Source organism: Ornithorhynchus anatinus, chromosome X1 (genome assembly GCF_004115215.2).
Source record: "Ornithorhynchus anatinus isolate Pmale09 chromosome X1, mOrnAna1.pri.v4, whole genome shotgun sequence".
NCBI lineage: Eukaryota > Metazoa > Chordata > Mammalia > Monotremata > Ornithorhynchidae > Ornithorhynchus > Ornithorhynchus anatinus.
Window position 1 is genome coordinate 29,532,281 of NC_041749.1, and position 15,708 is coordinate 29,547,988.

Consider the following 15,708-nt stretch of genomic DNA (forward strand, 5'->3'; position numbering starts at 1 on the left):
GTGTAACAATTATGAATCTTTTCACTTAATTTGAGCATGGCTATATACTCTGTCTTGGGTGATGTCTTAATAAATTCTCTCAGAAACTTTCTCAATACTCTTGCTCTTTCCAAAATGGAGCTCAGGGTAATTATGATTTATAGAGTAGTTCTAAATATAATTGAAAACAAATTTACTACAGGAGCTCAATTTTAACTTTTAAAAATGATCTGGAGGAAAGTTCTAATAAATATTTTAATGGCTTCTAGATTACCATTCTGTGAAAAAAGTTCTCAGTATACTTAACTCCTACCCGAGCCATCGGCCCTGTAATGATATCACTTACTCATGCCAGGGCAAAACATAAATGTCCCAGAAAGTGATTGGGACACTGTCCAGAAGCATCTCTTCTTGGGGGCCAGTACTGAACTCTAAAACATTAAAGGCCGTACTTTTCCAGATGTTTGGCAAAAGACTCATTGTCCTGTCTGAGGAAGTAGATGAAAAAATTGACACCGAAAGCTATTTCTCCCTCTACAAGGGTAGATTTCTCATTTAGCTATAGTGCTAACCATACCATCATGAAAGAGAGGCTCCAGCCCAGGCTCCAGAGGCCAGAGGAGGAGAAGAAGCCCCTGGGTTACAAGGGCTGTACCCTCCTCACTTCTGCCTGCCCCAATTCCTTGGATTTTTTTTTTTGACACTCCTGCAAAAGTTGCTGCTTTAGGTCAGGGTCTATATCCCTGGGTCTATATAAAATGCCCCTCTATATCTTTAATACTCTAAGAATGTTTTTAAAGTCTTTTATAGTCAAGAATACCAATAAGTAAATATGTCACATATATCAAGACCTGATTTTCCTGATTCTCAGAGCACAGAACATCAATAGTTAATCATTCAGAAAGCAAACAACTGAAATTACAAAGTTGCTTCATCTGTTTGAGTCATACCTTCATTCTTAATCCAGCCCACTGTCTGGATGTTCCAGACACCAAAACTTTGTTGAACTTTTCTCATTTATTAGGATATATCAGATTTGTGTTAAAGCTAGGATTACCCTTTTCTCTAGGCTGTAAGCTCCCTCTATTCTGTTCACCGCTCCTTGTGGCCAGGGAACCTATCTACCAACTCTACTGTAATTCTCCCAAGCGCTTAATACAGTGCTCTGCACACAGTGAGATCCCAATAAATACCACTGCTTGATTGATTCTCTTTCCCAAATCTTTCTTGAATTAGAACTTCTGAAAGAACAGAGGTATAGCTGTCTATTTCACATTGCCACTAGAACAGATTATACTGGGGATCTGAGGAACCACCACACTATTTCTTTAAATGCCCTTCGGCATCACTAGTCAGGGACAGAGTTCTGGGATGGACCACTGGTCTGATCCAGAATGACATTACTTATGTCCTTACCTAAATATGGCAGAGACCTTGGCCTCCCAGGTGTTCTTAGATCACCAGCTCTTCTCTCTCTCTCTTCCCTAATCCATCCAGGAACCAATCCCGGCCTGCCTATCTACCATGTCATACTCTTATTATCAAACATTACTGCTGTGGTTTCCACTAAGTGGAAACAATTCCCCCATCAACACTCTCATCAAAGAATCCAACAAAACTCTCTCTATGATTTGTCTTTCATCTGGGTTGAGGGTTGAGAGCTGACTTTGAGAAAGCAGAAATGCCCAATTTTGAGGTTTAAGGGTCAGGCCCTGATATCTTGATCATGTCCACCAGTAAGAAAAAAATAAAAAACAGGTCCTTCTGCGCTATGCCTGGCAAAAGACTAAGTAATCAAGTACATGCATGTTTCAAGTTGGTCTCTGTCGGTGAGGGGATAATAATCTGAATCCTTGTGAGATAAGCAAGAAGGAAATTTTTCTTTTAGGATTTTAACCAGACTTCAATTAAGGTCCTGGGGACAAAGTGTTTCACTAGTCAACATTAAAGATGGTCAAAGTCCATTTTTCTTCTTCGACCTTTAAAAACTATTTGCTTAAATTTGCCTAGTGCTTTATCACCAGCTCTTAGAACCCCAACCACCCCAACCCATTTTCTTCATCTTCACTATTCACCCAAAATAATCTATGTTTAACAACAAGATAAATATGATGTGCTTCTCCTTGCTGAGTGCATTGACTTAAGGCATAGGCACATTTTCTCCTCTTTGAACAGAGATGGTACAGTCCTGTGTCCCAGTACAAAGGCTATCCAGGGTGACCCATTGACTTGACTCTGAAGATGGAATGATGGTGGGTGCCATTAGCTGATCAATTGCAGGAAGTACAGTGTTGTTGTCCTAAGTCACAGTGATGCCTACCAGGTTTCATGCCACTGGTAGAAAAAACGCACCCAATCTCAAAAGATGTTGAAGGACCAATAATGAGGAATATTTCAATTTTCTGCCCATTGAACTTCATATCGTGAATGTTTTCTTTTTTTATTTTTGATCCAAGCAAAGAAGATCAAAGCCAGAAAACTTCATAACACTCTTGGAAAAAATGCAAGGAGGCGACTTGGGCCAATTGCACACACCCATCACTTCCTTCTGCAAATTTTCAAATTTACTAACCTACTTCTGTCAGGTTTAATCTCAAAATACTTTCCCTTGTGAGATTAACCTGCATAATTTGGATTTAGTTGTTTTTCCTCTAGCCAATTTTGGCTACTCTCTCTGATAAATGGGGAGGGAATGAAGAACATTTTCATACCCTAATCTTTTGGATGCACAGATCGAGCTTCCTTGCTGGTTTGGCTGTCCTTTTAAGGACTGTCACTTTCCCCAGGGCTGTGGATGGGTTTTCAAATGTCCCAGGGGGTCTAGCAGTAGGTGAAGGGATCAGTAGGAGGAGCAAAGACACAATGGGACTCTGGCAATATTTCAGGGTTTGCTGGGCTTTAAACTTATAACCAAATATCCCAAATAAAGTACCAATGCAAGTCTTTACTCACAGTCAATCAAATGAAATCCTTCATTACCTCCTTCTGCAGGGAGATCAGACTTTCAACACCCATGACTCTCTCCTGAGAGAGCAAGAAAAAAGGTCTTCCACAAAAGATCCTTTAGCTGCATGGGTCTCTTTGTAGTCAGTAGATTCCCACAACCAATTTTTTTTTAAATGATGCTAGAAGAAAAAGATAACGTTTTTTGCCTCTCATGCTCGATGAACCACCCGCCCTTCATTTCAATTAGAAGATGATGAGTAACAACTGGAGATGGGTATGGATGTTTATGGTAAATGATGTGAGACCATCATATCCATTTCAGTAGTCTGGGAAGTTGTGATGTGGGGTGGAGAGAAGCAAGCTTAGGGCCACCCGTGGATTCCTTTGTACTGAAACCTAATTTTATACAGAGGATACATATATTTTTATATATATTTATATATATTTATACATATATATATTTATATTCACCCACACACTCACACACGCTCACACACACACGCGCGTACACACAAAAAAAGTCTTGGATAGGCTTTCTGTGTTCTAGTAAAAATAGTTGGCAGCCAGAATCTGTGCGGCCCCAAAAGGCTCTTTCTCGGCCTTCAATGTCCGCGAGATAATGTCTCTCAAAGGCAGACGCTTGTGTTTATCTGGCAAGTAGAACCAGTTCCTGCCTGAGACAGGAACAACCTCCCATTGGGGCAGACGCAGATCTCGAAGATTTTCTGTCTTGCTCCTGTGGGGGAGTAGGATCCTTGAGGCAATCTAGGTAGTTTGATCTTTGCGGCCTCTAACGTGATCTAGAGTGGGTGGAGAAGACGGGAAAATTACTCAATTAGACTCTGCCATACTTCATTTATCCATTCATCAGCAAGGCCAGAGGACACCCAGAATGCTGCCAGTGGACCTTCTGGGGCAGAGTCCGTGAACTTTTTTTTCTTCCTTTTAATGGTAAATATTAAGTGCTTTCTATGTGCCAGGGATGTACTAACCAACAGGATCGATATAAGTAAATCAGGTTGTACACAGCCCAGGTCCCATGTAGGGCTCACAGTTTTAACCCCCATTATTACAGATGAAGTAACTAAGGCACAGAGAAGGTAATTTGCCCAAGGTCATAAAGAAGACAAGGTGTGGAGCTGGTATTAGAATGCTGGTCCTCTGACTTCCAGGCCTGTGCTCTTTCCATTAGGCCATGCTGCTTTTCAAGGATTTGGGAAATGAACACGGTAAACTTACTCTGGAAACAGATGTATTTTTGACAACTCTTTTAAAGGCTGAATCCTGATCTATCATTCTCCTACGGCAGTTGCTTTTCCACATGCACACCCACACAGTTCACTGAGACAGGACTAGAGTTGCAGTTACAAAATCAACCGGATTACACCACATCTTAAAGCAATTTATGTTCTCCTTAGCATTTTACTCTGGGGCTGCTTTTATATTTCAAGCATAGGAAAGCACATGCAAAGTTTCCAACTGAATTAATTTTAAGTATGTGGCATCAAAATTAAGGAATTCTGCAGTTTCTGGATGGCTCCACTTACCTTCCTAGGACTGAGGGAAAACAAAGAGTCCAATATGCAACAATTCTTAGTGACAGGGTGACAGAATCAACTCTGAGGGGTTTTTATCAGCCTAGTCCTATCTATTTTTAAACCTAGACTTTTCAGTGTTGTAGAGCTGTTGGATCTTTCTGACACTCCTTTCCTTTCACCAGAAAAAATGTAATGACAAACTAAAAATGTTTTACAAATCAATACGGGAACATTAAGTTCCTTGCATTGCAAAACAAGTGATATAAGACTTAATTAGGTCAGCTAACTAAATTTCATTTTAAGGTGACAGCACAACAGAGAATTTGGAAGGACTGTGCACTTTTACAGCTGCATAAATCTGTATACACAGCAGATGCTATTATCCAAGCATTTTACAAATAATGAATTATAATGTTTTCCACAGAGTGGCTCTCTGGTTTGCAAACAAAATGTGCAGTTATTAGTAGACAACCAGGAAACAAAAATTCAGACCAGCCCCAGTGTTTAGAAAGAACAGTGTCAAATCTAGGGGCTCCAAGAGATAAGCTAACATGTATCGCCAAGGGAAATGTGATCCAGCTTGGCTCGGTGCAGGAGTTCTCAAACTACGAATTGGGGCTTGCGAGAGTTCATGGAGGGATTCCAAAACAGTCTTGGAGACTGGAGCTTCTGAACAGCTGTAGAGGTTAGCTTTGTCCTGCACTCAGCCAGCTTGTATGATCAGCTTCAAAGTCAGCAGTTCAGATGAATGGTGGATCCTTTTTGTTGATTTGGGGTAAGCTGAAGGAGAGAGATGGAGGGGTAGAGGAAGGAGCAGGGATGGGAAAAGGGCACAAGATGGAAGAATCTCAGTAATATTGGGAGGATTTAAATTGACTTTATTTTTACCTCTCCATCTTTGGATTCCAGTCTCAGCTCTGTCCTGCAAGTGGCTTCCATGTTGCCGGCTTCTGCATTGATCTCTACTCCTTTGGGGGCTTCCATCACCAGGGACCTGGTAGGTGACTCAAGCCTGAAACATACAAGACTCTCAGAGGTTTACTGAGGCACTGCTATTCCTTGAAACTGACACAAGGATTAATATCACTTCCACCAGTCATTTACATGAATACTTTCGTCAATCATATTTATTGAGTCCCTACCGTGTGCACAGCACTGTACTAAGCGCTTGGGAGAGTACAATATGACAATATAACTGAAACATTCCCTGCCCACAATGAGCTTACAGTCTAGAGGGGGAGACAGACATTAATATAAATAAATTACAGATCTGTACATAAATGCTGTGGAGCTGGGAGAGGGATGAATAAAAGGGAGCAAGTCAAGGTGAGGTAGAAGGGAGTTGAAGAAAAGGACGAGAGGATTTAGCCAGGGAAGACCTCTTGGAGGAGATGTGTCTTCAGTAAGGCTTTGATGAGGGGTAAAGTAATTGTCTGGTAGGTCAACCAAATCTTAAAGTATCTGAGGTATGCAGACCCCTTGCATTTAGAGAAGACTGCATTGGCAATGAAAGAAAGTTGTAAAAAAGAAGGTAAGGATATATTGGAGACTGTTTGGGAACAAGAAAGTTTGAAAGGCAACTTGCAGCTAGGGGTGGGGGATGCTCATCAGGGAGCTGGACTCAATCAGTAGTATTTATTGAGTACCTACTGTATGCAGAATACTCTACTAAGTGTTTGGGAGAGACAATTTGGTGGATGTGATCCCTGTCCTTGAGGAGCTTACAGAGAGGTAAGTGGAGGAGACAGACAATGAAATAATTTAGATAGGAGGATATGACGGTGAGTGGGTGCTTAGATAATATGGCATACATACAAGTTCTACAGATGGTTGAAAGTAAATAAATGATTGGATGGTTCAAAATACTCATTAATTGGGATAAAACCAGAGGAGTGGAGAAATTAATCAGGCAAAGTCTCCAGAAGGAGGTTGGGAGTGCTGACTAAATTGGCAGAAATACACATCAGAACTCACTCAACTGATATTTTCCAAGTCCCTCATTGTCTTTAAGATGAGTTGGAAGTAACAAAATATCTGACCAATGTTCCATCAGATGCCACTGCTCTTCATGTCAGAAAAAACACACTTTAGAGAAAAGGAACAATCTGAAATTGTGCGCGTTACTGGGGGGGTCAAATGTCATCAGCCGATTAGTATAAATGATATCACTTGAACTCAGGGGGAAAGACTGGCACGAGGATGAAACAACATGATCTTTAGATCATATAGAGAAAGAAGGCAGTGGGATCCTCCATTCCATAGCCCACCTTTCATTTTCTTAGATGTTCTGGCAGTGCTATTACTGTAAGCCTGTCAATGGGCAGGGACTGTCTCTATCTGTTGCCGATTTGTACTTTCCAAGCACTTAGTACATTGCTCTGCACGTAGTAAGCGCTCAATAAATACTATTGAATGAATTACTGTTTTGTTCATACTATAATCTTTCCATGGAAAAATATACCACAAGAGCCTAGTGTCACACGGAAAACTGACCAAAGATTTCTCAAGTGCTGTCAGTCAGTTTCTGACCAGAAGATTAACCCACCAACAAAAATGCAGCTGACAACAATCAGCAAGGGAAAATGCAAGATCATTTCATCAGGAAGAGTGACAATCTAAGGCTCCTGCTGTCTCTTAAGAATCACGTTACTTCCATTATGATTGCTCTGTTCACTCATTCAGACTCAACTGGTAAATGGTGATGGAAACCTGCTGAGACTGTCCTCCATTCCTCAAAAGCCTCCCAGACATTCCTAGGGTTCCTACAGCATCCTTTATCCGGGATGCAGAAACTCCTTTTGGCTTGAACCCGAAGGCAATATCAGTTGTAGCATTTGTATATTTTGGATTTGCTTATTTGCAATTTTCAAAATTTGCTAATTTTCCCAGGTGTTAGACAATCTAATTTGAACTTCCTTGTTTACCTTAAACACCCTGTTAAATATCCTCAAGTGCATTTAGGTTTAGTAGTCAAACTTCAGTTTCTCTACGGAGAAATTCCCCAATTCTAAGTAGCTGAGCCTGCCTGTCTTCCTCTCTTACTTTTATTCATATTCCTCATCATGTGCATACCAGCAGTGGTACCCTTTAGTGCTATCAGTGGCAGGAATGCAGGCTCATGAATAAAAAAAAAACTAAATACAGTTGCAAAATTTATTCATAAAAACCAGGAAAAAAATGTACCTGCCACTGGCATATCAGTTTATTCTGCAGTTTGCCAATGGTTTTCACTGAAATTCATTTGGTTAGAGCAGTGATTTGGGTTTTCATTTCATCTTAGGTATCTACATTAATTACATCAAAACTATGACACAATCATTTGATTCCAGTCCTATTAAACAGAAATGTTAGCTTCTCTGTGATAGGTATGTGTGACTTTCTAAATTTCATGAGATCACACGGTTTGTATTTGTTTCCAGGAGCAAAACTCTGGATCTCTCCACCCTGAACTGGAAGTCGTTCATGTTGACATTGGGGTGGGCTCTCTATTTTCAGCTTTTAGTTAATATTTGTTTTACATCAATTTCAAAAGAGTGAATATTTTTCTCCATTTGCTGAAAAGGCTAGGGGAAAGTGTTTACCCTTCAACCCTAGGGCGGGAAGGAAACTTAAGCTTTGGATAAACTGTGCAGCAGGTTCTATAATTTCATCCCATTATAACATCTGTAGGCTCTAGAGTGGCAAATATTGTTGGCAGCTGAGTCACTACTCCTTATGAATGATCACCATGACATTCTTTTCATTCACTCTAAACACTTAGTACAGTTCTCTATGCAAAGTAAGCACTCAGTATATACCACTGATTGATCTAAGATTTCATAGAAGTCATGCAAGTAACCACAGCTGCTATTGTAGATTGTTTCAAACACTTGGTAAATAAGGCTCACCATAACCTGATTCTTTCTTTCACAAAATCCATAGGATTTCCCACTCAGACGTGCCTCTATCTGTGAAAGCCACTCCATTTTTTAAGGCGGCAAACACAGTAAAGTTTATTCACTGATTCAAGTTAATTAGTTCTTATTGAATCTGCAGGAACCCTCCATTTAATTTCAATGGTAGGAAATCTCATCTTTTCCTTTAAAATTGATTTCCATATTTCACTACTGTCATTGGAGAAGCAGCGTGGCTCAGTGGAAAGAGCACGGGCTTTGGAGTCAGAGGTCATGGGTTCAAATCCTGGCTCTGCCACTTCTCAGCTGTGTGGCTGTGGGCAAGTCACTTAACTTCTCTGTGCCTCAGTTACCTCATCTGTAAAATGGGGATTAAGACTGTGAGCCCCACGTGGGACAACCTGATTCCCCTTTGTCTACCCCAGCGCTTAGAACAGTGCTCTGCACATAGTAAGTGCTTAACAAATACCAACAAATACATTATTTATTATGTTAAAACACTAATGAGAATCCCAGTTTTTTGTAATATTTCTCAAACTTCCAAATTCTATTTGTATGAGTTACTGCCATATACATGTTTAAACTAATTCTCAATAGCCAATTCATTCACAGTTCTCAACTTTTCCATTACCTTTCTGGTCCCTGACCACATTTTAGCTTGATGCATGTATTGTCTTGAATTTTTTTGGGAATCTGGCAATGTAGACTAGTGAAAAGAGCAAGGGGTGGGGAGTCAAGAGATCTGGGTTCTAATTCCACCTGTGCCGCTGGCAGACTTGGCAAATTACTTAACTTCTCTGAGCCTCAGTTTTCTATTCTGTAAAATGGGGGTAGGAAACTTGCTCTCCTCACCTCTTAGATTGTGAAGCCCATATGGAACAGGGACTGTGTGTATAATCTGATTATCTTGAATTTAACCTTTTTAAAAAATATTTTTAATGGTACTTGTTGAGCACTTACCATGTGCCAGGCCCTGTACTGAGCACTGGGATAGATACAAACTAAGCAGGTTGGACACAGTCCATGGCTCCATATGGGCCTCACAATCTTAACCCCCATTTTACAGATGAGGTAACTGAGGCACAGAGAAATGAAGTGATTTGCTCAAGGACATGTAGCAAACAAGTGGCAGAGCTAGGATTAGAACCCAGGTCCTTCTGACATCCAGGCCCGTGCTCTATTGGTTCAGTTGTGAGAATTTACTTTGTGTTCAGTATTCCCTGAGCACACATGGGAATATATAATAGATGTAGAGGATAAGCCCTTGGTCCTAGAGGAACCAACAACCTACCTGTTCTCATGTGCTAGCTAGGCCCACTTTTTGCCTTGTTGCTGATTATTTGAATGAATATCCATGGGGATACAATCCTGCTTTATATGAGTTTTCATTAAATAAAAAATCCTGACAGGTATTACAGCCATGCATACATTACAAAAAACATGAATAAGAGCTTAGATCCCTTTCAGTTTGGGAGTTTGTGCCTAATGTGGTCGGCCCATCTAAAATATAAAAGTGATCTTGAATAAAATCTTGGCATTTTTGTGTCAGGGATTTGCCAGCTAAGTTGCCCAGAGGCCCAAGGTGATCATAAAATACTGTGGGCAACAGTTCAGAGGTTACAGACTAGTCTTCTATGATTAGAAACTTTGATATCTTAATGAATCTTGTTTCTCAGACCCTAAGGTATCCAAGACATCGACATATAAAATCATTGCAATAATTATTTTAGGTCAGACTCCTGCGGATTTTTTTACTCCTGTGTCCCTTCCTTCCTTGATACAAGCAAATCTTATGCTTGGAAAGCATGCTTCAAAAAGACCCCAAAACATTACTTTAGTAAATTCCTCTCCATCTTTAATCTTCTGACCGAGGGATGGAAAGTAATGAGCTCATCTTCAGCTACCATCTCTAAGCAGACGACTCCCAAATCTCTCTTTCTAGTCCTGACCTCTCATCTAAGCTGCTCTCCTGCAACTGCCCCTTTGGCCCCTCAAATTCAACATGTCCCAAATGGAACTACTCATTTTCCCTCTAAAACCACTCTTCTCCTAACTCTTCCATTTTAGTCAAAAACATCACCATTTTTCTGGACCCAGAAACCCACAACCTAAGTCATCCTTGATTCCTTGCTGCCTTTCAATTCTCCCAGTCAATCTACTGCCAAATCCTGTTCTTCCTGCACAAGCTCTATTCATATTGCAGCTAGAATACTGTATCAGACTCTTCACTGTATGAATTATCTTTTTGAAGCTCTGCTTGACACTCATCTCTCCACTCCCCCAAATACTCCACAGGCTTCCCATGTCCCACTGGATCACACAAAACTGCTTACAATTGGCTATAGCTTATCCATCTGCTTTCTTCACCTGCTATTCCTCAACTTTGTCTCTTCACTCTTTTCAAGCTAAGCTTTCTAATTGAGGTGGGAGAGTCAGAAGCAAAGTGAACAAACTCCCTCCCTCATGGTCTTCCCCTGGCTTGGAACTCCCTCCCTCCCTCTCCAAGGCTGACAAACCATAGTTCTCCTGACATTTAAAGCCCTTTTGAAACTCCCATCTCCTCCAACAAAAATCCCCCAATTCCTAAGTCATATGAACCCATCTAAGATTTATGGACTTATTTTTGGTTCCCATCACCAGCACTTTTGTATATACACTTATTATACTGTATATTCAGTTCTTTATTTAATCTATGGGTAGATATTTTTATGTCTCCCCCCATCAGAATGTCACTTCACTTTGTAGTTCTGAAGTGTGTAGTTCAGTGTACTACACCACGTGGGTGCTCAATCAATGCTAATAGTTTGAATTATGAGCATTCTGTGCTTCAAGATTTAATAAGTATGATATAGAAAAACAACCTGGTCTAAGTCTTGAGTAGGCATCAAAGTGTCCCCTGAGACCCCCAGTCCTGCATACATCCTTCTGTGGCCACAGGAGTGGCCGCAGGTGTCTAATCCCGGCTCTGCCACTCATCTGTTGTGTGACCTTTGGTGAGTCATTGAACCTCTCTGTGCCTCAGTTTCCTTATCTGTAAAATGGGGATACTTAAAAGTCTGTGAGCCCCATATGGGTCAGGGATTGTGTCCAAACTGATTATCTTTTATCCATTCTACTCCAACCCAGTCTATTCCATCCCTAGCCCAGGACTGCTTAGGGCTTTCTCTGTATCTGTATGCTGCATGCTGAGGGAGCTGGGGAAGTAATACAAATGTGGGAGCCTGAGGTTGGAGCTGTAAGGAAGAATGCTCCCTGAGGATCTAGGACACTGAGGGGGCAGCTCAGGGGTCCTGGGACCTATCTATCGATGGTACTTTGGAGCACTTAGTGTGTGCCTGCAGAGACTTAACTGGAGGGTGGAGCAAGTCAGAAGGCAGGGAAGGAGCTGGAGTTGGAGTCCAAAGTTACCTGGATAAGAGGAAGGAGACCAAGATTCTGGGGTTAGGGAGAGGAAAATTCAGGAAGCAGAAGAGATTGTTCAGTTATACTTATTTGACTCTGAGTGACTTCTGTTAGAGGTAGGATTGAAAATGGCTTAAATGTGTGATATGTGGCACTGAGGAATTCCAGCCCTTAATTCTATTTTAAGGCACTTATGTTAAAATTAGCCTCCATTGCTTAGTAGAACTAAAATGTCCCTGAAAACCCGAAAGCATTTAATGCCACAACCTGCCACCCTCCCTGTAACGGAGAGACAGGCTATCATTTAATTAAACTTCAGTTAGCCATTAAAATATAACATTTAAGCATCTAATGACTTGGTTTATCTATTGTTTACATGTAATAATTCACCTGGCCATCTGTTTATGGTTTATTTCATTCAGTCACATTTCATGGTAGGTGGGTCCAAGACACTTAATTTCAATTAACTTAATGAAATCCTCCACTTTACAGAAAACAAATTCCATCTACCAAACCATTTTTGCTTGCTGAGGTGCAAATGTGTCCATTTTAAGTCCATAGACTTTGAATGATTTTCTATTTAATGTCAATTGAAAATTGCTGGTTTTCTGAACCAGCAGTGAAATCAGTTATTCCACATATCAAAAGCCTATTTTCAGTCATCTGCACTGTGAAATTTTATGTTTCCAGCCTTGTGAATGGTTGCTGGGCTCAGAAACAATATCACAGGGCACTTGGTTTAATTTTCCAGTAAGATGGAAGAGGGAACCGAGGGAGGAGTGGAGGGAAGAAAGAAGAGGAGTTCTTTCAATCAGTATAGTTTGTTAAATACATTGAAATCCCCAGGATACTATCACATTACTACTTTGGTCAAAAGCTCTCAGACTTATTAATACTTGCATTTTGAAAGCAGAACACTCTTTACCAAAACTGATACCTCAATCTAGCTCTTGAAAAGGCTGGCATGAGAAGGTAAATTCTCCCCCCGCCCACCCTTTTTTTTTTTGGAAGAGCTGAAACCCACCTAGTAATTTATTATTATTATTCCAATTACACTATTGTAAATACTTTTAAATCTATCTCCCCCATTATATAAAAGCCATGTGGAGTAGGGAAAGCATTCCCTTCTTCTGTTCTACTTTCCCATGTGTTTAGAGCGTAGCATTGCAACTAGGGGTGCTCTGGTAATATCATTACTAATATGGTCTAAAGAAGACCAGGACCACCCTGCCTCACAGTATGTAAATCTCTGATAAATCTGAGTCTGTAAACAAATCATTCCACTCCCTTCACAAACTGCCTTTACCATATGGGGAGAATAAAAATGGCCTCTAAAACCAGATTTTCTGCAGTTTAGCATTATTTTTGTTCTAATGCGAGCATAACTCTGATTCTGAAAGGCAATGCATAAAATCTGGAGATATATCATGCACTAATTACTGCTAAAGCCCAGGTTCCTTGAGCCCTGCCCAATACTGCATCCAATTACTGCAGAGAAGAGAGCTCCCTCTCATTCCCGTCTTCAGCTCACCCTGCTTCCACAATGTCACTTCCCATTAAGCAATTTGAAGGTTGGGTTTTCTATTCAGTTCTTAGTACAATGTCTGGCACATAGTAAGTGCTTAACAAATACTATTATTATTATCATTATTTTGGCAGGGCTTCAGGAGGTAGTGCAGGTGGGACGGGAATGGATGGGATAGAGATCATTTCTCTCCCATCCTGATTCTGTTCGGCCTTTGGCCAGAGTGGAAAGTTGTTCACCTAAGCCCCTTCCCGATGTTTTCCATTCATTACCTGTGGTGGACTTGCTGATTCTTTTCAGAGCTGGAAAAGCCCCTGGACCTTTAGTCCAGGGCACATAGCTAAGAGGGAGAGAGGAGCTTGTTGGAAGGGAATTTACAGCTGAAAGGCAAGAGGAAGGCAATGTGTTTGGCTTAAATAGGGCTGGCTGGCTATTGACTGGGGCCCGGAGTTGGAGCCGGGATTCAAGTGTCTGTTTGGTGGGATCCTCCTGGGGACCCCTAACATTTTGCTACTCTCTTCTGCTGGAAGGGGCAGCGGAGGTTTGAGAAATTTGGGATTAAGAAAGTCTCCAGGAATAGTGGAGGAAAAGGAGTGAGGGGAAGAGGAAGTGGTGGGGAATTATCTTCAGTGTACTTCTTAATTACTTAATTACAAATACCATCATTATTAATTACTTGTAGTGTAATTACTGGTAGTGTTTACTTATGTCAAGATTGACTTTGACACCAAACCAAACAAATCACAATTTAAATCTGAGGGAAAGTCTAACCCACAATACCAAGATTCACAGTACACCCTAATTTTTGAAGAATATGTTACATGAGTATCATGAAGAATCCTCTACTGTGTTACTTGAAAATTGGAAATATTCTTTCTATCCAAAGCGAAAGCCTTAGGGGAATGTCTCTTTTCACCCTCCCATGGAGCTACTTGATCTATGTCCAAAAACCTCAATTTTACACAGAAAACCACCCACAGAGGCTCTAGGAACTTGAGAACTGTGCTCAGCACTTAGAACAGTGTTTGGCACATAGTAAGTGCTTAAGAAATACCATCATTATTATTATTATTATTATTATTATTAATTGCAGACTGCCAATCTCTTTAAACATATTCAATCACCCTGCCTTTCTTCTACCTTACCTCAGTGCTTTCCTACTATAACCCAGCTCTCACACTTCGCTCCTCTAATGCCAACCTACTCACTGTACCTTGATCTCTTCTATCTTGCTGCCAACCTCTCACCCACATCCTGCTCTGGCCGGGAACGCACTCCCTCTTCATGTCTGAGAGAAGATCACTCTCCACACCTTCAGAGCCTTACTAAAGGCACATCTCCAAGAGGTCTTCCCCAGTTAGGTCCTCATTTCCTCTTCTCCCACTCCCTTGTGCATCCCCTTCACTTAGATCTGTACCCTTTATTCACCTCTGCCGCAACCCAACAGCACTTATGTACATATCAGTAATTTATTTATATTAATGTCTGTGCACTCCACAAGACTGTGGCAGGAATCTGCCTGTTATATTGTTCTCTCCCATGCACTTAGTACAGTGCTGTGCACACAGTAAGTGCTCAATAAATATGATTGATAGGAACTTAGCACAGCCTTGGGTGAATGCCAAGGGAATCTGTAATATTAATAATCATTCATTCATTCATATTTATTAAGCACTTACTATGTGTAAAGCATTATACTAAGCTCTTGGGAAAGTAAAATATGGCAGTAGAGAGTGACAATCCCTGCCCACAATGAGCTCACAGTCTAGAGGGGGGGAGACAGACATCAATATGAATAAACCAACATCAATATAAATAAATCAAATTACAGATTTATTTATCTATATATACATATGTACTTATATATATGTATATATATATATAAGTGCTGTGGGGCAGGGAGAGGGGGAGAAGAGCAAAGGGAGCAATCAGGGTGATGCAGAAGGGAGTGAGAGATGAGGAAAAGTGGGGCTTAACCTGGGAATAGTAATTATTAAGCCCTTACTACGTATAAAGCACTATTCTAAGCGCTGGAGGAGATTCAAGTTAATCAGGTTGGACATGGTCTCTGTCACACATGGGTCTTACAGCCTAAGTAGGAGGGAGTAGGATTTAATCCCCATTTTACAGATGAGGTAATTGAGGCACAGAGAAATGAAGTGACTTACCCAAAATCACACAGCAGGCATGTGGCAAAGCTGAGATTAGAATCCAGGTGATCTGACTCCCAGGCTTGTGCCCATTCTATTAGGCTACACTGCTTCTATCTATCCTGAGCTGAACCATTTCCCACTTGGGGGACTGTTCTAGCAGAGTTGGAAGGAGCCCTATTCCAAATCTTGGAATTGGCTGGATCTCAACAAGACTGCTTCAAGCTATTGGCAAATTTAGGATATTCCAAGCCTACAAGGTTTTGTGGGTTCTG

At 40.9% G+C, this 15,708-nt stretch overlaps 1 protein-coding gene across 5 annotated transcripts in view; it reads right to left on the reverse strand.

Moving 5' to 3' along the window:
- Nucleotides 1–1,118: 1,118 nt before the first annotated feature.
- SGCD (sarcoglycan delta) overlaps nucleotides 1,119–15,708 on the reverse strand; it is a 376,042-nt gene continuing 361,452 nt past the window's right edge. For all 5 annotated transcript variants that reach the window (XM_029051018.2, XM_007655307.3, XM_007655303.3 and 2 more), the window contains exons 7-8: nucleotides 5,352–5,475; nucleotides 1,119–3,725 (exon numbers count right to left, since the gene is read on the reverse strand). In XM_029051018.2, coding sequence (XP_028906851.1) covers nucleotides 3,552–3,725; nucleotides 5,352–5,475 — 298 coding nt within the window. In that variant the 3' untranslated portion in view covers nucleotides 1,119–3,551. The remainder of the gene's footprint in view (nucleotides 3,726–5,351; nucleotides 5,476–15,708) is intronic.